Source organism: Ammospiza nelsoni, chromosome 2 (assembly GCF_027579445.1).
Source record: "Ammospiza nelsoni isolate bAmmNel1 chromosome 2, bAmmNel1.pri, whole genome shotgun sequence".
NCBI classification, from domain to species: domain Eukaryota; kingdom Metazoa; phylum Chordata; class Aves; order Passeriformes; family Passerellidae; genus Ammospiza; species Ammospiza nelsoni.
The window spans coordinates 43649141-43672738 of record NC_080634.1 but is presented as its reverse complement, the minus strand read 5'-3'; the positions used below and the strand labels follow the sequence as shown (position 1 = coordinate 43672738).

The 23598-nt window shown below is 38.1% G+C and overlaps 1 protein-coding gene across 1 annotated transcript; it reads right to left on the bottom strand.

Moving 5' to 3' along the window:
• Positions 1-381: 381 nt before the first annotated feature.
• Positions 382-21044, bottom strand: CFAP300 (cilia and flagella associated protein 300). The gene is made up of 7 exons (XM_059466648.1): positions 20833-21044; positions 20322-20403; positions 18682-18754; positions 13220-13386; positions 10830-11002; positions 5635-5701; positions 382-668 (listed from the first exon to the last, which is right to left on the bottom strand). The coding sequence occupies exons 1-7, from the start codon at positions 20940-20942 to the stop codon at positions 537-539; spliced, it is 804 nt and encodes a 267-aa protein (XP_059322631.1). The 5' UTR covers positions 20943-21044; the 3' UTR covers positions 382-536.
• Between the last annotated feature and the right edge of the window lie 2554 nt (positions 21045-23598).

Below are 23598 nucleotides of genomic sequence, written 5' to 3'. Positions count from 1 at the left end.
CCGCCCGCGCCTCTCCCGCCCGCTGCCGCCAACCACAACTTTTTTTTCTCCCTAACTTCTATCCCAACTTCCAGGAGGCCGCTCCGCGAGGGGGTGGGGTGGGGAGGGGCGGCCGCGCTTCCCTGCCCCCGGCCCGGAGGGAGCATGGGCCCGGGACCCCTGCCGCCCGTCCCCTCCCGCGCTTTCTCCCGGTTCCGCAGAGCTTTCACCGACTGCAGAGCCTCCCCTGCAGTTACGCGTCGCGGATCTGTAAAGCTGGCTCATAAAAATGACGAGACCTCTAGAGAAATAGTTTTTATTAGATAAAACGGGTGAGGGAATGGGGGAAAAGGCCAAGAAAACAGCTTCAAGAACTATAAATACCGGAAAACTTTTGTCACTAACCACATAGTAACATCTGAGTGAATGGGAAGCACTTCCGAGCACGTCATCAAGGAGCTGAACTTTCCTCGTCAGAAAACTATGCAATGTATACCTGAACCCAACAGAAAGAAGGCAACCTCCATTATAAAACTGGGGACCAGACGGGTTTATAACTAGTTTGTAAATAGGCTTCCACCAAAACAGTGATACAGAATATTCACGTGTCGCTTGCAGGGATCCACAATCAAGTAGGCAAAAGTCTGTTGGTGGCTTTTGCTTGAAGGGTAACACAGGCCATTAGCATCCTGAAAGGAAGAAAAAAAACCCAAAACAGTATTAGGGACAATAGGGATATCTGTAAAAGAATTAATAAAATCTGAAGCTAATAATTTTGTTCCAGTTGTAACTGTTCATTGCACAGCAAAATAGAACAAATACACTGCAGTTTATTTAAATGGTATATGTTCTTATGAGGATCCCAACACTACAAAATACACAGTAATTCTGGCTGGATGTATCAAATAATCTTGAGGTAAATGTAATATTAATATAAAATGTAAAATTAAACATATAATCATGTGTTTACACAATTAGAGCCTAAAATACAAATGATTAAATATACAACAGCCCATCATGTTTCCTTTGAAAGAGAAAAATAATCACTTACTCTATATTAATACATAAAGCTGTTCCATCCATAATTTTTTTTTCACTTAACATTTGCTAATGCATCTGTTCAAGTTGCAATATTTGCATTTAAGCAAAATGCTTATTACAGATCACATTAACAACTTTGGACTATTATTGGAAACATTTTGTGTGCCACTTCTCAGAAAGGGTTTGAAGGGATTCTGGACACCTAGCTGCAAAATCCTGGTTCTGAAAAAAATACATTAAGCTGACAATCAGCAGGGGAACTGGGCTCTTCACGTTAACATCCTACGTGTGCACATGTCAATAAAAGCTTCAGTGTTGACAGAGCAGCACAGCTGGACACACTTCAAATCCAGTAGGGATCCAGAAACTAGAGGGAGGACTTTTTAAAGCGTTGGGTTTTTTAATTTAGTTGGGGTTTTTTATTTAGTCAGCGTGGTAATTGAACACGTGAAAGACCAATAAATACATAGCTGACACTTCTTTTCTTTTAAAACATGTAACAGTTTCCTCCTGCTCCCCAACAGCTTTGTACAATAGTTGAAGAGATGTGGGTTCTGTTACACTTTTCCTGCTGGAGGAAAATTGCTACATTGCATATATTCATTTTCTCCGGGAGAATTTTAAACTCACAGACTACAGACTATTCCGGATTTCACATCTCTTGCATTCTTCTGTTGAAGCTGTCTTCCTTTGCATAAAATAATAATGGTCCATAATTTTTGGACCAAGGAAACATGAAAACTGTAACTCAGTGGTTAAGTCAGTCAGCTGAGAAGGAAAAGAGCTGGGTCCCCATTTCTGCACCAAGGACCATTTATGAATTTTATCCTTTAGCTTTTACTGGCACCCCATTTTCTCCTGCTGTTTTGAAGGGAATGAATCCATTATTAGATGTTCTAGTGTCTTCCTTTGAGGGATTACTCAAACCCCTAAATCTTAAATTAAGCTAAGCACCTCATAAAAGTACTGTTTTAGACAGGTAGAGATTTGATAACGTTTATTCCCAGAATTTTCCAATGGTAGTCAAATGCCACAAGCTAGAAATAGCATTCTATTTTTAAGCAGCACAGCATACAAGCTCTGCGGCTCCAATTGTAGGATAGCTAGCTTTCTTCAGGTGTTTTCTAAGGATACACGTGTAACAAACACTGGATTCTCAACTGCAGTAAGGAGAGCAAATTTTGAGATTTTATAGTGCTCAGCATCAAAAGGCCTTTGGAATTTGATCCAAAAATAACCTAAGCTCATGCATGTAACTGAAGAAAAAAAAGTAAAAGACAAAATCAACATCAAGATGTGATTGGTAGTTAAACTCTTTTCCCATTGCTACCAAGGATCCCACTCCTTCAGTCTGTGTGGAATTGATGGATGGCAGTTGAGGTTTTGACTGTTTAGATGCAGTGTAAGCCCACTAAAAATTTGTTCAACAACTCAAGAACAAAAACAATATAAGTTCTGGCAATGAGGCATTTCAAGCAATATACCTAACTTGGTATCAGGAAAATATTCAATATAACCTAATGAAATTAAAAGGTTCTTAATTTTAGTCAGTAAAAGAGGTCATAAAACCCCTAAAATGCTTGAGCATAAAGGCTCTGATATTTACATTCATGCATGTACACAAGTTAAGAATCATACCAATTCCATCTGCAGTGGACTTTGGTTCACACATGCAGGGGGTGTAATGATTGATTTACTGATGTTAGAGTAGGATCATTTTATTTTTTCTTTGTAGCAACACAGCTGATGATTTAAGAATACATATGCATAGCATAAAACAGAAATAAAAATCCTGTTGAACATTTTCAAAACTGCATAATGTAATTAACAATTTTTAAAAACACTTATTGAATAAACTTTGCATTATTCTGATTTCTAAAACTGCCACAGTTTGGGTTCAGGTAAAGAAAGTTCTAAAATAACAGTGAGCACTCCAATACTTAAGCTGTAAAAGTATTTCATTATATGCAAAGCTCCAAAGCTCTCAAGGGTATGTGGAGTTCAAGAGAGTACTTTGTCACAAAATCTAAAATTATTTCTCTTGTGATGCCCAGGTCTATCAGGTCTTGACGCTCAAGAGCTCTACAGACATTTTTAAGAAAGACCTCAACAAATTAGAGGGTTGGACAATCACCAACCATATGGAGTTCAACAAAGTGTCAGATTCTGCACCTGGGATGGGGCAGCCCTGGATGTACAGACAGACTGAGGAATGAGATGCTGCAGAGAGGGACGTTGGGGTCCTGGTCTGTGGCAAGTGGAACGTGAGCCAGCAGTGCCCTGGCAGCCAGGAGGGCCAACCCTGTCCTGGGGGCATCAGGCACAGCACGGCCAGCTGGGCAAGGGAGGGGATTGTCCTGCTCTGCTCTGGGCTGGGGCAGCCTCACCTGCAGTGCTGGGGGCAGTTCTGGGTGCCACCACATAAAAAAAAACATTAAACTATGGGAGAGTGTCCAAAGGAGGGCAATGATGATGGTGAAGGGCCTTCAGGGGAAACCGTATGAAGAGTGGCTGAGGTCCCTTGCTCTCTTCAGCCTGGAGGAGACTGAGGGGAGACCTCACTGCACTCTGCAGCTTCCTTGTAAGGGAAAGAGGAGGGGCAGGCACTGATCTCTGCTCTGTGGTGCCCAGGGACAGGACCTGAGGCAACAGCACGAAGATGAGTCAGGGGAGGTTTAGGTTGGATAGCAGGAAAAGGTTCTTCAGCCAGAGGGTGGTTGGGCACTGGAACAGGCTCCCCAGGGAAGTGGCCACAGCACCAGCCTGACAGAGGTCAAGAAATGTTTGGACAACACTCTCAGGCACATGGTGTGACTCCTGGGGATGGTGTTTGCAGGGCCAGGAGTTGGACTTGAGCAACCTTATGGGTCCCATCTAACTCAGCATATTCTGTGATTGTGTGAACTATAACGTAAAACTTTGAAATATTTACATTTCTAATAGTGTGCTTTTTCAGATACGGTTTTAAAATTGTGTTCAGCCATACAAGTCACTTTTACAAGACCAGCTTTTAAAATTACATTTATTTTAAAAATTATTTATCTATTTACATCAGGCTAGGAGGGTATGTCCTTTCCTTCCAGATACAAGCCAAGAAAACTTGGCTTAAAAACTCTCAGCTCAACATAAGAATTATAATACTCTACAGTTATTTTTCATTTGATAAATGAAACTAACTCCACTGCAGAAATGTAGTTATTCCTTAAGAGAAACTTTTCATCACAAACATAAGACATTTGTGCTCCAGTAGGTGTTCTTCCTGTAAGTGCCATGTGGAGTGGAGTAGTTTTGATTGACATAACCATCAAAAAGTCTAGACACACTGTTTAAGCCTTTCTGTTTTCCGACAGAAAATTCTTCAGCATGTTCTTTAATAGAAACTGTAATTTCAGAGTTCTTCTTCACCCCACAAATTTTCAGAATGTGCAGTAATGCCCAGTTTTCCTCCAAGGATACAAGGAGGATAGCCTGCTCTGCATTAACACTGGATCTTCTTTTGTCTATCTATTTTGTTTACAAAATTTGCTGAAGTTTGGTTGGGGTTTTGTTTGTTTGTTGTTGTTTTCTTTGTAGTACTGATGATATTTAATGTATGGCCAACATAGTTAGGGGGGTTCTTTAATGTCCATCTGCCTAAACACAGAAACCTGCAAAGTTCCCATCAATGCATTTGATTTAGAGATGTGAAAGGAACAGTAATAACAGGAGAACATCCAGTTACCAGGGTTTTGCCTTTTTATTTTTATTACAGTTTGCAACCTAGCAGAAAGATAAATTTTGATACACCCATAAAGTGTTTATTTTCAAAAGCCTTTTATGAATCATACATAGTACTTAAAAGATGATGACCAACAGATGAACAACTGGGCTATTGGCAACCTGCAGGGAAGTTTGTGCACTCTGAAATGACATCAGCTACTGCTGTTGAAAGTCAGTACATTATCTGACATTTAATTATCACATATTCTGGTTATTCAAGAAGAATTTGAAGTAGTTCATCCTACTCTAACAACTTAATTGACAGATATGCTGAATCTAGTAAACGTGCCAGTTCTCAAACTTATCTTGATGGTAAATGTATGATTTTGCAAGGGAAACAGATAGGAATGAGACTTGACAAGGGAGGGGAAAAGAGGTTAGGAGTCATCCCACTACACCAGCCTTTTTGTATACTAAACTTCCTTGCAGTCTTTACAGAACCAGATACAATACAAGCTATTCATAAAGCTCTAGCATAATTTCAAAAAACAGAACCATAGGAAGTCAAGAGTGCATCCTTGATCCTTACTGTTAACTCAAGTTTTATTATTATCTATAATTTTTTCCATTAACTAGTTTTTGGATGACTATTATGACTTCCACTGTAATCCAGTAAACCTATTTTTAGTGAGCTACCAAATAAAACTTTAGCTGGTGGTTACTAATGAACACTTAGAAAAGAGGATGAGAAACAGGATGAGATCAGAGAAAGAGTTCACAAATAAAGAAGTGACAACTATGGGAAAATAAGCCATTGCAATGGAATATTATATTTTCTTTGTGTAAAAGTACATTAATTATATTCATGTTATGTATATTACTGTAAAATCCCATATAAAAATTATCAATACTTACATATGCAGACACTCTGAAGACTGTAGAAATAATACGTATTTCTTTTGTTTCAGGGTTCTTTTGAACGCTGAAATTCAGGGGTATAATACATACTTATTAGATATCATAAGTACTGATAATTAGACTCTTTAATTTAGTAAATTCATTCTAAACATATACACTGTATCCTTGCTCAAATTTTATGAAGGTCAAATTTATAGCTAAAATTCAACTGAGCATGAAAAGTTATGTGGTCATTGTTAGTTAACATGCTTATTATGACATTTTGCTGAAAAATATTGCAAATATCTAGTAATCTGACCTGGTTTCACTGTTCTCAGCTACTAAATCACAGCAATATTACCCAGACCTAGATGATTCCAAATACAGAGTTTTCATTTTGATAGATATGAAAAATTATGCAGCTAAACATTTCATAAAAATCTTTTCATATATTCTTTGAGAAAGGAACCTGCAAAGTGAAATGCATCTTAATACAGACTACAAGAAATAGCAGCAGTACTAGTGAAGAAATACATTCTTTAGCTCATTTTAATTTGTATATAATTATAGTTTAGGTTTATTTTTTCTCCTTTGGAATTTTGTATATGTAGTCAGCTATGCAACTTGGGATGGGATTATTTCTAGACTGTTGTGAAGATTGCCATTTCTTTCATCATATTTACTAATAACACTGAATATTATTGCAAAGAATCCAGGCATCTCAACCTATCTAAAGTATTTTAATATATCATTTTTCCTCAAGTCTGCTTTAAGTGATTCTTACATTTCTTCAGAAATTAGATAATGCAACTGCTATTAATTTATCTAATGTTGCGGATTCCCACTTACTTTAACTCACTGTGGAACAGCTGAGGCTTAAAACTTCCATACTTACATGCTTCCAAGAAATACGTATCTCAAAACCTGCCGTGTCACAAATAGGTTCCACTCCCAAGAAAGGTCCCAGTATAGACAAGTTACAAGAGGATGTGTGAAATACAGCACAGCTGAACACCACACCAGGTCCAAGCTGTGACAGCAGTCCCCTGTTATCAGTGCTTTGGCAAAGCTTCTTTTTGTAAGAACAAAGGAGCCCCAAATCAACCAACAGCACCTTTGTGGATTCAATCTCTGCAGCCAATAAAAGAGATTGACTCTCCAATTAACTGATTTCATCTGTAGAGTAATGACACAGTCGTGTTTGACCCTATACTGTGAGGCTGATCTTCCCTGTGGTCAGTCAGTAATGAGGCTTTCTCAGAACTTTTGTTGCATCTGACATGTTGACATACTCAATGGTGGATGAAGACAGCATTGCTGAAATCAGTAGTAACCCCAGTTGTGTGCCTTCCCACCCCTCCAGAGATGATTGCCTTCCCAGCAGGACAGCTCAGCTACCTCATGACTCAGCTTCTGAACCACTGCAGTTCACAGACCAGTGCATTAAGCCAAACTAACCCAGATGTCACTTTATGCTGACACACCAGGCTGTAACTGCAGCAGTTCAGAAACTTTTCAACCATCTCTGTGGAAAGAGTGACAACTTTCAGAACAAGACATAGAGGATTAGTGGCATTATTGCGTTCTACCATACATCACCACCCCCAAAAGCAACAGTTGTATTTAAGTTACTCTGTCTTCAGATTCTTCTGTCAGAAAACTATGCTATCAATTTCTGTTCTCTTAATTTTCATGTTTTATATATATATATTTAGGATACCAAAGTAAGAGTTGAAAAATAATGTCTTCCTATTTATTCCATGACCTTGAGAAATTTTCCCCTTGTAGTTTGTTTCCTGTAAGTAATTTTTCAAAATGTTTATTTTCAGTATTGGTTATTTTTTAAGGCAAAAATTTGTGTCTGTTAAAATCAGATGAGATTCTTCACTTGCTGACTTGAAAGACAACCAAGAGGTTGCCTTTGACAAGCTCATTTGCTCTATCTCTTTATTTCCCCCTGAAAGGTTTTAGAAAAAAACTATCTCGTCCTTTTGAAGAGGATAGTATTTCCTTAAAAATAATGTTAATAGTCCCATGTTCTTTCAAATTGTTAACTTCTAAACTATTCACTGGACATGGTAGTTCATAATTTTAACGTGCATCTATTCTCTTTTTATGAAAAGCAAACATCCTCATGGTCTCTCTATTCACTTTGGGCTTTATTTATGTCCTAACCTTACTGGCAATATTTTACTAGGCTTTCCAAACAATAAAAGAACAACGTAATGCTTTCACATACATTCATTCATTATGGGGAAAAGGGCATGGAGATGGAGATTAAGAAAGGAGAAGAAAACAATCATTACTACATGCTACAGCAGCTGTCACCATGGAGAGACAGTCAGAAAAATCAGGGGTTAAGTACAGAGGACAAGATTTACCAACAGAGATTCATAGATTATATTTTAATTAACGAGTTTTTGTTATGTAAATACATCCTTTAAATCAAAGTACTACAACAAGGAATAGTGATTTGAAATTATTTAGGTTATACAGGATACAACACTAAACACTAGAATTTTGGATGGATTCAACAGATCACAGACTAATTACCGATGGGATAGTAACAGACTACAAGTTGTGCATTACTTTTCTAGTCAGAATATATCACTCTTTTTGCAAAGAAAAAATGTCTGCCATTTAGTAGCTGTATTTGCAAGTCCCTAGCTTGTAAAATATCTAGAGTTGTTAATTTCAAAAAAATTATTGCATTCTCTCATAATAAAGCAATGTACATAGAAATGCTTTAATAAAATGAAACCTCAAAACTTTTGACACTATTTTGAATGCTACTGCCTTGGAGTTAGAACTCAGGTATAGCCAGGAAAAAAAAGCTGTAATAAAGGTAAGTAGGGAAAAGCTCCTTAACAGGTCTGCTGCTCCCTGCAGTAAAGGTACTTATGTGGAACTCTTCATGCCAAGGCTCTGGCCCATGAGGAATACTGTAACAGGACTAAACAGTGGCAGTTTATACATCCATAAGCTTACTGTTATTGGACTGAATTCATCTGTGGCAGCTAATCTTTCAATGCACATCCTCAGCCAGCAGCTAATGATTATTGAAGTATCCATTTGTTTTTTTACCAAGCTTTCTGATCCCCAAACATAAAAGTTAAACCTTAAGGACAGTACAGCTTACAAATTTTTTAATACTGTGAAGTTTTTAATATCACTTTATAAAGAATAGAAAGTGTCCAATGCAACTGTAATCCAAGATACAATGAAAACACACAGAGAGTAGCAGTCTAAAACAAGAATTTAAACAAAACTTGGTATTCAATAGGAATTTGAGGGTGAACTTTTTGGTAAAGAAAATTTAAGAGATTACTACTATAATCAGCAGTCTTTTACTGAAAATAAGAAAGTAATTTTAATTGCTTTATTTTCTGGTGTAATTTGTGCAAGAATGAAGTAACACAGTGGCCAGAAATTAGAAATTAAGACTGTCATTAGCGTCCCTATGCAGAGCCTGTCACTGCCTTTTTCTTTCTTAACACAGTGGAAATAAAACAGAACCATAATTTTGGATAAACTGGGAGCAGGGGGAAATGAAACCAAGGAAAAGGCAACTGTGATTCGGAAGGGGGAGGAAAGGTCTGAAATGTCAAGATTAAAAGCTTTTCTCATGGGACTGAAAAAGAACTCAATACCAAAGGAGAAAGATAAAAGATTCAGTGAAATGGTAAGTTTTGTTTTCAGCTGGTAACCAGTGCTAACACCAGCTCCTCTGGCACTGAGAGACCAGCAGACATTTACAGGCAACAGAGAGACACATGGTAGACAAATTTGGAAGATCAGTTACATCACTTGAAAACTTGGGGCCAACTGGCAAAAAAACCCCCAAAAAACAAAAAAACCCAAACAGCACAGGAATATACACTTGAAATATTTTCTCCTAAATATTTTATTAAGGACAGAAACCGCACACAAGAGGAAAATACAAAGGGCTAATAGGGAACAGGTTGAGGATACAGAAAAGGTAAACTTTGAAAGCAGGATGAAATTGTGGGAGGATCTTGGCAGAGGCTTTTTTTCTGTTTTAAGTAACAAGAACTATTTCACATCCCTATCAAATTTTACAGCATGAAAAGGAAAAAGAATGAAAAGATGTTTAAGGAGATAGGAAGGTAAAGAAAATGAGTGGCTTAGAACAGAACTTGAACATGTTTAGGATAAAACAACTCCACAGCAAAGGGGAGCAGTAAAGTGAAGGAACTGATTGGATTTGCACTTTGTCCTAGATTAATTCAACAACAGAAGAGCAGAAACAGCTGCAGTCAATGCAGAGTCACCTATGGCCCAGGACTGAAGGAACAAGCAGCTTGATTCAAGTGCAGAATGAACAATATAAAAGAAAAGGGAGGGTAGAGTTAAACACTGATGGATCCTTTTATGTCAGATGCTGTGCTTCTGAAGAACCCACTTGATTCTCATCTATGTATGAGATGAAAATACCAAAACTACTCATACTAACAAAAATTTTAGTAGTATCTTTTACAATCTTTATATTCCCATTAGCTTAACTAGGAGTGAGTCTGTATAACCAATAACTGCATTCCATTTCCCAGCAACCAGAACATACAAGTTTTGTCAATCAGAGAAGTCAGCATATGGATATATCAAAGCAGGGCAAAAGTTGTGGTTTTAGTCTGAATCTAAACCTCTGATCAATTACTTCTAATCTCAGTGGAAAAAAACCCCTCACATAAAGTTCCAAACAATTCCATACACCAAACCTGGTAAAAAAAAAGTGTGTTAGTTCACACTGTCTTAACAGCAAGATTCTGTCACCCTTAGTTTTACACTGTGAGAAGTGTATTTGCAGAACTAGGAAGACCAAAATCCAACTGTATTAAAAAAAATTAAAAATCAGCAGAGATAAAAATATATGAAATGCCATGTTTTCAGCAGATGATTATGGAAAAAAGTCTCTTTAAATTGGGAATGACTTATATTATGTGAATGTCCATAATTGTAATATAAAAAATGTTATTATGTAGGACTGATGGAATTAAAATTGCTTATATTTTTGCCACAGAACTACTGCCATTGTTCCATGGCACTTGGATTGTTGGACACAAATAAGCTTGCAAGTAGATTAAATAACAGCCTCATTTTTGAAGCAATAATGTACAATAAATTTACACAAATCAACACTAAGTGGATATGGATAGTACATGTACACAGTTGTACAAAAAGTGAGTAACACTTACCTCACCAAGTCTTTATAAAAAGCTTTTGTAGTTTCCAAGTATGGGTCAACTGCATCTTCATACTGGCAAAGGGTTCCTCCAATGCAAAAATGCTTAAAAAGACAGAACAGAAATTCCTCACGATCCAGTTGAGTGAATAAGTCATAATGGTCCGAATCCTCCAGAAGCAAGACCTTGTGGAATAAGGAAAAAACAAGGAAGTCAAATTGATAAAAATTTATTTAAGATTCAGTTTATAAATAATGCAGCTAGTATGGTGTATGGTACACAGAAGTTATGTCCATGTAAAATATATGAATGAGGGACGGAAATACATATTTCCAAATCCTTCTTCCATTGATGCAATTTGGTTCAAAATTCTTACATATAATATAAAGCAGAATCACTGTCAGATTTATGCCCAAAAGACATAAAGGAATATTTTTCAAGTCTTGTTATTTCACTGGTTAATTATCTGTCATGCTAGTGAAACAAGCAATCTGAAAATAATCTACCTATATTTGATATGTCAATTGCTGTTAATCAATGGGGTAACAGTTTTTGTTAACATTTGCTTTTTCATTTTTAAATTGACACAGTTATTTCACATTTGTAAAGGAATTCTAGGACCTCCCAGAGGAGATCACTCAAACTCCCATCATTCTTTACTGCCGACTACAGCGAGCCCTGATCTGTAGCCTGGATTAGCCAGCCGTGCATCCAGCTGCTCCATGTGTGTCACCTGCCTTTTGCTGAGATATTATGTGAGCACAGAGCACTTGCTAGATTGGTGTCAACACTGGTTCGTGTAAATGTGGACAGGAATTGGAACTCACAACGGCTATAAGACATTTTGAGTCATGTCAGCCAAACTGCAGATGCCAGCCCAGGCAAAGTGGTCAAATTCAGACATGAGTCCACTGTTCTCTGGCCCTCTTTATAACAAAACTACACAACCTGAGTAAAAAGGGGTCAGGGCAACAACTGTTCTGGATGGCCACCTCATACATATCCCAACCTCCTTGGCTGAAGCAAGAGAAGACATGGCAGGTAGGAAAGAAACATGGAGTCTTGCAGCCAAGGGCTACCCTCTGACACCAGGAGACAGTTTGGTGCCCCCTACAGTTTTCTGTCCTAAAGCCCTGACTAATTAATTTGAAATTTTAAGCCATTCCTGGATTTTGAGTCATTCTTTCTGCTCTCTTAGTTCTTAGGAGTACGAATCACCTTTGTTTCAAACCAATGTTAAACCCTCAACTTGCAAATGCTGACACACACATCACTTCCACAGGAAGGAAACTGGGAAGACACCGAAACCCCAACAATCTCTAATTGTAAATATTGCCTCTAACCCTCCTACATACAATACATTTTATTTTCAGAAAACATTTCACATGTACACAACTTATAGATAAATACACAGTATTTTGAACTGCTAGGCTACAAACTACGTCTGAAATTCAAACATGAGCTTGAGTTCTCACCTTTTCCCAGAACTTTACAAGACAGACCAGTATTTCAGGCCACATCCTGTAACCAGTGTCACTGGTTCAAATACATTGCCTTCAAAGGATTTGCCAAGTGCAAATGAGTGCAACTCTATAATTATTTAGTACTTATGTTGATTATATATACAAGGAAGAGCAAAATCCAGTTCTCCCACACTATGCTTTGCTAATGCTACACAAACATAAGTTTAAAAAAATGGTTTTAGCTTATGAAGTCAAAAGAAACACAGTAAAGACATACATTGATTAAAAGGGTGCCACTGTTAGAGATTCTTTTTCAGATAATCTGCTTTCTGACACTTCCACTAGAGTATAACAAACAGTTTCACATTGCAGGCCTGTTCAGGAGTTGTATTTAGTAATTTTCCAGTATTATACTGAAAAACTTCCTCTTCCATAGTTCCTTTTGCTTTGGAGAAAATGTATTAAGATAGCTTTCTTTAAATGCCTTCAGATATGATATGATCAGCATTCCTATCCAAGAAGGCTTCAGGATGTAGCTATTGAATACATTCAATTTCATCCACTACCTGGAAGGCTGGGTGAACCTACAGCTCTGAGTATCACAGCATCTTCTTTTGGACCCAACCCTTTGTTTCCCCCTCCTAAGCAAATGAGCAGCTGCATTTCCCCACACACCCCCCAGCACTGACTGCCTGAGACACAGGTGGGTAGAAGAAGGCTTTATCTTTTTCTTCCACCCAAAAATGAAAGAGGGCTCACCTGGAAAATAAATTATTGCTTTTACATACTCAGGCAATGTAGTGCCTCAGTTGTTTGCAAACCATGGCTACTGATGCCTGGCTTTACCACTGTCAGAAAAAAAACAGCCTGAAAAATGTGTCCTTATAGCACCTAACAGAGTAGCAAAACTTATAATAAAATATTCATTACTATACTGACCTTCCTTAATTCATCAGAGATAAGAATATCATCATAATAATCATCATAACATTTCACAATAGTTCCAGTTTCTCTAACGATTCCTTCAGAGTACAGCCGATCAAAAAATGACATGGAAATCTGTGTACAGGGTACCACTGTAGCTTCAATTTTTGTCACTTTGGAACCTGAAAGATACAGGAAGCTGGTTGCATGTTTCATGTTTTAAAAAAAAACACACATCATGTAAGTATGACTCAGTCACAGAGTCCCTTAAAAAAAACAAAAATAAAAATAAAAGGCATAAAAAGAAGCTGAACAAAGCTAAGAAGGAAATAAGCGTAAAGAAAACATTAAATTCATCTGAATACTACTTTCCATTAAGGCTCATGTGTCTGCTCCCCCTGTTGGTAAATACCATCAACCGAAACTGGGATAGATGGAGCACCGTGTGAACCCTGCATTGCAGTAGATCACACCCTTAGAAAATCATATTGCCCAGCTTAAGCCTTAAAGCATAGGAGGACATCTGCCAAATTTGGCACGATGAAGTATGGAAGTCAATAGCTGCTAACAAAGTGAAAACCAAAATGAACATGGCCTCAAAGAATTTTTGATTTGTTAAGTATTATATTGAACTTTTTAAAAAGTTATTTTGTAGCCACTGTAGGCTTTATTAGGCAGCTATTTCAGAAGATGAAAGAGGTACTATCAGCACTTCCTGCACGAATCTGGAGTATTACCTCTGTAATCATTAAATGCAGAATATATTTTTCTATCATTTCTTTCCCTCTGCTTGCAGATCATCCAAGGCTGGATCCTGTTGCTCACAGACATCTAGTGCCATTTGTGATGCCTGCCCTACAGTATTTTCCTTAAAGAGTTATCAGTCCATAAGGGCACATATCTTCTCTATATACAGTGGTACATCTACAAATCTGTCTGCATGGTGTTGGATAACTTATGGCATCTCAAACAGCATTAGGCCCCATGTGTAAGAAGCTTTGGACTCAGCCCAGTTCTGTCTGCTCTCTGCAGTCCAAGTGTTCAGCCCAAATGTTAGAACATGTTCTCCACCCATCTCCAGGTCTGCCTGAACAACCTTCAAAGCACTTCTGAACAGGAGAGGGGAGGAGAGCACGAGTGAGCATTCACACACGGGCTCTGTGTCTCAGCAGAGAGAATATTCACAACACTCCAGCTGTCCATGAGTTTATTCTTATCTCTTCTCCTCTGTAGGTTCCCTCGATGGGAGACTGGCCAGCAACATCACAGTATCTAAAGGCTTTTTACCATACAATTAAAGATAAAATTCTGTGCTGTCCTGACAAACTGACCTAAAGGATCACTAAGCAATACTCTTCAGGAAATGTACAAACTTGCCTCTACGTGACAGTATTTCAGGACCAGAAACATGCCAGAAAGGGATGCATGAACCATGATGCTTTCAAGAGCACCCATCATTTCATTCCAATCCCAATATTTGTAAGCTCAGCATAAAGTAAATTTTCTCTTGCTCACACCTGCAGAAAACCTTGGGATTTCTGCCATATACTATTACATAGAGATTACTTATTCATAGGTTAAGTAGGGCTGGCATTTTAATACCTAAGCCTGGGTAAACTGTACCACCCAACCAATCAATACCAGGGAAAAAAATAAAGTGAAATTATAAATTGAGAGCTTGAAAATATGCCTACTTAAGCTAACATAGTAACAGGAACTTTTAATATTATTTTATTGGACCATTGTGATCTCAAGAAAATCTGTTAAAGACAAAAGCACAGCATTTAATTGCTTGGCTTCCTGTCTACCGACAATGGTTATGAAAAAAGGGCACCTCTTGTTAAAGAATAAAAGGTTTAGTGCCTTCACCTACCTATACAGATAGTGACTATACAAAATAATCATATTACATAACCAAGAACAAGTCAGAAAATCATGAATTACAGCTTTACAACCTATGCAAAAAGCCCAAACTGATTTCTATTTATTTATTTGTACTTCCTCCCACCTCCTCACTTCCAGTTTCCTCTAGTTCTCCAGCTCCCTTTCACAGGTATTGAATTTTTATTTTATAAGGGATTTATTATGAGACAAATCAGCTTTTATCACATTAACTATTTTAAAATCAACATTAAAACCTGAGTTGACTAACAAACATCAGATGCTAAGTGACTTGAGAAAAATGAAAGATCCAATTACTGAGCTAAAAGTATAGGAAATTTAGATATTTATAGGCTTTCAGTTATAAGGATTTTATTGGTGGAAGGGAAGGAGACTTCTGCTCTGAAAAAAGGTTTTATGAAAACTTTAATATCGAAAAAAAATATCAAGAGCTTTGTAATTTATTCACTAGTTCAGAAAACCAAACTACACATGGAAAAGTTTAAATACACTGGAAGGTCCTACTCTCTATTTGAGAGGTGAGATTTGAAATTCAAAATTTCCTGGACAAGAATGATAGGTTTTAATAACACTATAAAAGTAAGCAGTGAAAAAGGAAGAAGAAATGCCTTGACAACTCTACAAGTGGAAAACAAAGAGCTGAGAAATCCTAAAACAGCTTAAGCTTATTATAACAGCCAGCTCTGGTATATCTATAAAGTGGAATATCTATATAGTGCTCCCAGAATACTTTTAAATTAACACATCACATATCTAGTACGGGGCAGATAAACCCTGGATTTGGTATATTTAGAATTCCTCCAAAATCTAAGAAAATTTTTTATGTCAGAAAAATATCTTGTAACTTACTATTTACAAAACAGTTTATATGTAATGCAAGTTCAGTGCTCAGTATTAAAAAAATATGGTATTTCAAAAGTAAAAAGTGTAGGTTGATGACTTATGGCTTCATATGACATCTAAAATTCTTTGCAAATTATAACCTATAATAGTAGCTTAAAGATTGCTGATTTAATATTCCAGATTTTAAAACCCCATTCTAAAGACAGAAGCTGTTGAAGCTTTAAGCACATATGGCAACTCAAGAATCCTTTTTTAGGCAAATCCTAATATTTTATTTGCACAAATAGATGGTAACTGTACCCCTTTGAAGATAAATTTTCAAGTCTTAATTGAGCTTAAGCAGATACAGTCCTGCCTCCCTAAGACTGCTGACAGGTGCAAGGACAGCAATGTATCCATGGAAAAATGACTATTTAGTTCTCATTGCAGCTATTTAAAAAACACAAGACTCAATACATAAATGGGTATGCATCAAATTTGTTCCTTTTGCTGCTTTTATTTTTGAATTATCAGAGTAACAGATGGAATGGTGGCTTAAAGCACATCAGAAATATCCAATACTCTGCCATGCAGCCAGAACAAGGTGAAAAAATGTCCCTATTAGGAAAATTGCCCTACAGGCAAAAAAGTTTGGTGTGAGACTAGGTCATTAAGTATCTTTCTGATCAGAGGAAGCAGACTAGAGAATATCCTTGTGTATCATTTACCTAAAATGTTTTATTTTAAGCAATGTTGAAGCTGAAGTCCTTGAAACAATGTATTATTATGGAATTCTACCAGGACAAAAAATGTAAGTAAAAAGGTGAGAGCAGACTACAGCCTTAAAAAGAAAAAAATTATTATGAAAAAAAGCATTACTGTAATGTTTTATTAATTTCCTTTATAATGCTGACATCTATCTACAGGTCCATAAATACTTTCTGCCCAGTCTCATGGAGGGCAGGAGTAGGGAATTTTCTGTGGATCTATCTAAACCCCCCTATATTATGCATTCAAATTATCTCCCCCATTAAAAACAAACAAACAAACAAACAAACAAACAAAAAAAACAAAAAAAACCCCAACATTTTTGTTTGTAACAGAATAAATGTAGTATTTGAATCAATGTAGACTATGTATTTTCTTCAGATTTTCCAAAGGGCAAAATAAGCAAGTTTCCAGTATTTTTTACCAACAGATATGTTGCTTTAAAGTTACCCCACAGTGATAAGCAAACGGTATATTCGGATTAACGTATCAGTGAGCCCGAAGAAGAAAATACTAGATGATCATTTTTACCTCCTCCCACTCACAGCTAATTCTTACTATATTTTCAAAAAATGCACATGAAGACTAAGTATAGAAAAATGTGCCAACATTCCTCACCAAAAATAGGCAAAGAATGGGAAGATGAAATTTTAAGAGCAAACAGGGTATACCAGCTGTTCAGGATTTAGAAAGGGAACCCTTCCAGTCCTTGGGACAAAATGCTTCACTTCTGTGCGGAGAAAGATTGAGCAGAACCAAGAGTTAAGCTGGGTTACTTGGCAAGAGACCCTCCACTCTTAACACAAGGTATGTAACCTGCTGACCTCCACTACAGGGACTGTCAAGTTGCAGACTAGACAGATAGCCTAAAACAAATCCTGTCTAAAGCAAGAAAAGGTTTACTACTGGCTTAAAATACATCTATTTTCTTTCTGCTTGCCAGAGAAAGAGGTACCTGAAGGGGTACTTGACAGATTTTTTGCATTTTATATATATTTCAATTGTTTTAACAGTTGGGTGAAGTGTTTGGAAAATCTATTTTTGCTGACAAAAAAGTGGCAATGCCTAGAGTCATTGTATATAGTGGGAAAAACCTATGCCAATTCCAGAGAGCTGAAATGGAAAAGTAAAAAAATTCCCAAAGCTCTGTTAAATATTTACACACAGTGATATTTGTAGACAAACCAAAAGAAATGAGGGATTCCCACTACCCTCCTCTAAGATACTCCTATTAGGGAAAATCACTTTGGCAATATCAGAGATCACATTATGCATAAAACACCATTACATTATCACATGAAATTGCCATGAATTTTTGTGTGCAATTTCAAAGTGGAGCCACAAATTTGCTGTTTGCTTTTGGCCTTCCTGCTTTAGTGTTTCATCTGCATCTCCAGACCTAATGGAGTGTGTCCAGAAGTTTCTGATTTGGCAACAAAGTTGAAGTGACCCTCACGGCATGGCTGCCAGCAGAGCAACCTGTCTCATGGGGCTCTTCTGTGCCTCCATCAATCACCACAGCTGTACAGAGGGCAGATTTACACGAGCTCAGGGTGTGCTCTACCAATCCTCTGCTCTCAACTTATTTGTAACAGAGCAATCATCTCAGACCTGTCCCAAGTCAGGCTGCAACTCTGCCCTTATGTTATCTGCATAAGGTACTATTGTAATTCCACAAATAATGCAGTTTTGTCTGGATACATGATCAGGTCAACTGGATGCTACAAACCCATTTATAAACAGCTTCAGGTGCTTGATTTATGGAACGATCCAGGGGTCAAAAGAAAAAAAGGCATAAAAGGTGACAATTCAGTTATTTTATTCTAGAAGTAGAATCTCTCCCTTTTACTTAGTAAAAGAAATAATTCTTTAAGATATTTCAACTAGCTGAAAGCACACATGTATGAACTGTCATTGTGGTAAATTAGAGCAAAATCATTAAAATACAGACTTTTTTATTTAAGATGCATTTATTCTAAATTTACCCAATGTAGTCCATTGTCCTGAAGCTGACAGCAACTTTAAACTGGAGTTCACACTTTGATCATTAAAAAATGCCTGTAATATTCAAATAAGAGAATACAAGTTAATGAAATGAAACAGAAAATCATCATTCATAATGCCTTGGATACTTTCAATACAAATTATAAGGCTCCAATTAGTAAGTAGATCCCATATGATCTACCAGTTTGTGTACTAAGTATCACACCACCAAATCTATCAGTTTGTAACTCAGTGTAGCCAGTGTCTTTTATACATAGAAGATCTCTTCAGGCGCATATTTTTATATGTAGTATTACATTTTTATAATAAAACATTTTTAGTCCAAGAACACACAAAAATGTATGAAATTCATGGAGGTACAGAAAACTGAGGATGAATGTTTTATCTCTGCATACAATGTCATTGAAGTTAAAAATGAAATGCCAAGTATGATTTTAAAATTTACTCTTTTTAAATAAATTTGAAGCTTGGAGAAATGTAGAGATACACAAAAATTATTAAACTGATACAGAGTAAGATCTGAAGATTTCAACTTATTGATTTATCAATTAAAAGAAGGAGACATCCATAGTAATGTTGATAGCTGACAAGTTTCCATGAATAGGTAAACCAACTAAGAAAACCCCCACTTACAGAGTGAATAATCACTGAAGAAACTGTGAAGAAAATGAAATCATGGATCTTTCAGTTTCTGGATCATTAAATTTCTTTATCACCCCTCTGGGATACAGAGAGATCAGATATTACATGTAATGGTCCTTTTTTCCCCAATTACTTTACAGCTCTTCAGATTTCATAACTTCACAGCAATATCTTTACATTTTTAATTCAAAAGAGACAAACATCGAGAGGGTAAATGGGTATTCTGTAAACTTCAATAATTTGAAATGTTTATCAGTGGAAGATTAAATAAATATTGGTGTATCTCTGTGTGAATTTCTTTAAGATATAAAGAGGCTGAATTCTTTATCTGGGATAACAATATAAAGCAGACATATAAAATATCAAAGAGTTGTTTTTAAAACAACAGATGTAAAAATCACATAGTTCTTAAAACCACAGGTTCTGTCTGCAAACAGATGAAGAGATTTGACTTAGCAGATGACAGAAATGGAGGACACAAAATCAGCAAGTGATTTGAGTCTCAAAAAGCTGGGAGTTCAAAATTCTAGTATAAAGTAATGGCATTCAATAAATTTCAAAAGTTATATGTCCAGATATGTGGTGCACATGCACATCTAATTGCACTGTGAATTTACTGTGAGAAATTTACTGATAGGTGTGACCATGTACACTGTTTGAAGTCTCACACTAGGTGGACTTCCCAACAAGAAACCCTGAAGCCAACATCAGCATCCAGTTCAGATTTCCATTCTTGGGAATCCTGAAAGGCTAAATTGTTCCCTCTTAAAGCAGAGTAACATTAGTAAAGACTAAAATATTTTTACTGGACAGTACAGTTAACCCACAAATCAGAGACTTGAGCACCACACCTAAATCACCTCCTTTCAAGGAGACAGTGAGCAGGCCAATAGCATTCAACACTGCTAATGTTGAATATAATTTCATGGTGGGGGGGGGGGGGGGAGATCAACTTAAAACACAAAGGATTTAGAACTACCATAAGAAACTCATCCTTTTGATAGGGCTTGAACTGCTGGTCAAAACTGAACGCTTGTGCTGTGATCCTGCCTTGCATGGACCTGAAATGGAAAAATGAGATTAAATATTCTGAAGACATACATAATGCCCTATTCTGACAGATTATACTTTGTTTTTTTTATCCCAATTCTCAGTTACAAGCGCCTCCAACCCTTCGTTGGAGGGCTGGGGCTGCGCTGGAGCCCCGCTGCGAAGCTGAAATAGATCTCGGCTCGCTGTGGGAGGCCAGGACACACGCCTCACACCTCAGAAAGCGCAATTTGCCTGCCTGGAAAATACCAAGGGGACTTCAAATTCAGGGGTTGGGGGAACAAATGAAAAAAAAAATTAAAAATGAGAGAAAGAGAGGCGGACCCGCCGCCACCGGAGCGGGCGTCCTGTGGGCGCGGCAATGGCCCCAGCCCTCAGCACGGCCCGCGCGTTCCCCGCCGCCCCCAGACAGAGGCATCCCGCAGCGGGCGCTCCCCCACCATTTGAGGAGCCGGTCCGCGATGTCCCTGTCCTGCAGGCAGGAGAAGGTTTTCTGCGGCAGCGCGCGGAACACGACCTGCCCAGCTCCGCGCCCGCCCTCCGCGGACATCTTGCCGCGGCCCGGCCGTTGCCGCGGAGACGGCGCCGCTCCGGCGCGGAGCCCGGCCCCGCTCGCCAGCGTTCCGCCGCCCGTGAGAGCCGGGGGACTCGGCTGTGCCCCTTCTCTTCGTAGGAAGAGGGACTCGGCTGTCCCCCTTCTCTTCGTTGTTTGCTTACAAAATCCCTTAATTCAAAACCAGCCTTCTCCCCTCTCTCCCCGTCTCTGCCCCAGGAAAACTCAGGCTTGCCCAGCAGGCCGAGGCACGGGCTGCCATTGCGGCCTTCGCCGAGGCCAGCCCAGCGCAGAAGCACCGAAACGAACTTGGGAAAGGCCAAAGTTCTGAATGATGAGCTTCTGGGGAATCAGGGCTGCTGCTTGCTTCCCAGGATGCAAAGCCATTTGGGAACAGCAAAGCCGTGCTTTCAAACTCTTCCCAGCCGAAATTAAAGGAAAGACCATTGTTATTTCAGGAAATTATTTCCTCAAGTCTAGTAAAGCAAGGGACACCTTGCACAGGTTAGGGAATTTCCTGCCCTTTGCAGGGAAAGCAGTGAGAATTTAAGGCTGCTGCACATCTCATGCTATTTCCTTCAGCAGCCTACCCCCTCCAAAGCCTGTGCTTGCTCAGCCACAAATTTCCAAAACTGTAATTTTCCCATTAATCTATTGCTCAGGCTTAGCAGCATTCCCACGTCTGAGAAGTTTGGCAGTGATTTTGTTGGTCTCTAATTATTAAAAAAATTAATTAAAAAAATTAAAAGTTATGCTGGCCCACATCTTTGATTAGAAGTCAAAACTGCCAGCACACATCACCTGGTTTCATCAGCCTCTAAAAGGCTCTCAAAGATTTAACTTGGGAAACATTCATCAAGCAGGCTTGTACCAAAGGAATTCAGAAGAAAGTGGCATCATAAACCTGTTAAGAAGCCCTGTGTTAACACAGTTTCAGTAGAATTATTGCTCACCACAAACTCACTAGATTTTCTAACAGTGCAATGGCCTGCAGTTCAGCAGACCAAGTTGCTCTATAGCAGCTATGCATGTGAGATTTAAGGAGCTATTCCCCTATATTTTCTCCATTCTGTTTTCTCCAAGCATTTTGCAACACAGTTCTGTGGTTTTGTTCCCCGATAAATTTTGCTCACACCTAAGCAATGAGGGAAAATAAAACTATGGTAATACTTCAAGATGGTCAAATGGTTAAAGATGTTTTTAGTGGTAACTCAGGAGGGGATAAAGAAAAAGTGTGCCTTTCTTCTCAGTGTTTCAATATAGTGTAAAGTGGTAGCATGTGATACAAATTATTATAACCTTCTTCTCAACTAGTCTCCACCTACTCCAGCACTACCCTGTCTGTTAAATTCCTCTTGCCACTAATATTATTAGCCGGTGATTAAATAGCCAAAGTGAAAGAACTGGTTTGGGCAGGGAGTGATGTGTAGCAACAACTACCAAACACATAAATTCTTAATTTCAAGTTGTGTGGACTCAAATGCAGGATTTAAAAACAAAGCAAACAAAAGACTGAAAATTTAGGTCTTTATGGAAAAAATCCTACTGATTTTAGTGGGGATTTTATCTGATTAAAGTGTTGAATCAACTAGCATATGCTCAAAACCCCACAGAAATCTAGAGTGTTTAAACACTCTGATGAATCAGGAGTAAGGAAATGAGCAAGGACTTCAGGACTGGCCCAGAGGGATCAGAACAGGAAACTCTAAACTATGGAATTAATTTCTTTAATGTTGTGCCATTTACCTATCATAGATTATGATTCAGTAGTTCCAGTTTAAGCAGTACACAATAATAAAAGCTAAATTGGGACTTTCAGTTTAAACACTGACCTCAGTATCCTCTGATGTCGTGAACTACAGCCATGTTCATGGCTGTTGAAGAAAGTCAGGCACAGTACTCTTTTAAACACAGACATTGAAACTGGTTTTTAAAAACACTGAGGATTTTATCATCTCACAGAAGACATTTGGAGGGTGGAAAATGTATCTTTCTGCTGTAGAATGAAGTCTGGTTAGTATATACTGTTAAGCAATAGTAGTCACTCCCTTTTAAGCAGACAAATTTTTAGCACTGTTTGTTTTTCACTTATTTTCTTATGGGTGATTGTGAAGAGTTTTACACTGCTGAATAAACTGCAGGCCTTAAGTGCAAAGCAAACAAACCAGCCTTTCCATGGCAAACAAAAATCAAATTACAGAGGACCAGCCCTGTTGTACCTCTGCATAGTGCATCAGTCTTTAAGGCAAAGGTCAGCTGGTGGCAGAGGAGCAGCCTGTTCCAGTTGGGGTGGTAGTGAGGAACCTGAATGGCAGCACCTCCCTCCCTCCCTCCTGCAGAAGTCTTCAGCATTGCTGAGGGGTAGTTAAGCCACATAAATTAGCCAAATGTAGGAAGAAAGGGGCAATTATCAGTCTATATATTAATCTGTGAAATAAATTAGTCTTTCCAGTGTTAAAATACTGTGGGAGAAGTCTGATGGAGAGTGAATTAAAGTCCATATCCTGCATCCAGTCTGTAATGAGAACTAGAAACACCCAGCATAGAAGGCACTGTACATTAAAGTGAAGTTCAGCTCCTGCAGAAGTTTTGTGGGGCATCAATGTCCAGTTCTGGCCATTTACACTGATAAAAGAGGATCAAGTCTATGAGA

What these genes read in the sequence shown, in the direction of transcription:
- CFAP300 (XM_059466648.1), bottom strand. Translation starts at nt 20,942, where the DNA reads ATGTCCGCGGAGGGCGGGCGCGGAGCTGGGCAGGTCGTGTTCCGCGCG. An exon ending in GCGGACCGGCTCCTCAAATG is followed by an intron (nt 20,404 to 20,832) that starts GTGGGGGAGCGC and finishes TTTCCATTTCAG; the next exon opens with GTCCATGCAAGGCAGGATCA. An exon ending in AGGACAATGGACTACATTGG is followed by an intron (nt 13,387 to 18,681) that starts GTAAATTTAGAA and finishes TGTATCTTTCAG; the next exon opens with GTTCCAAAGTGACAAAAATT.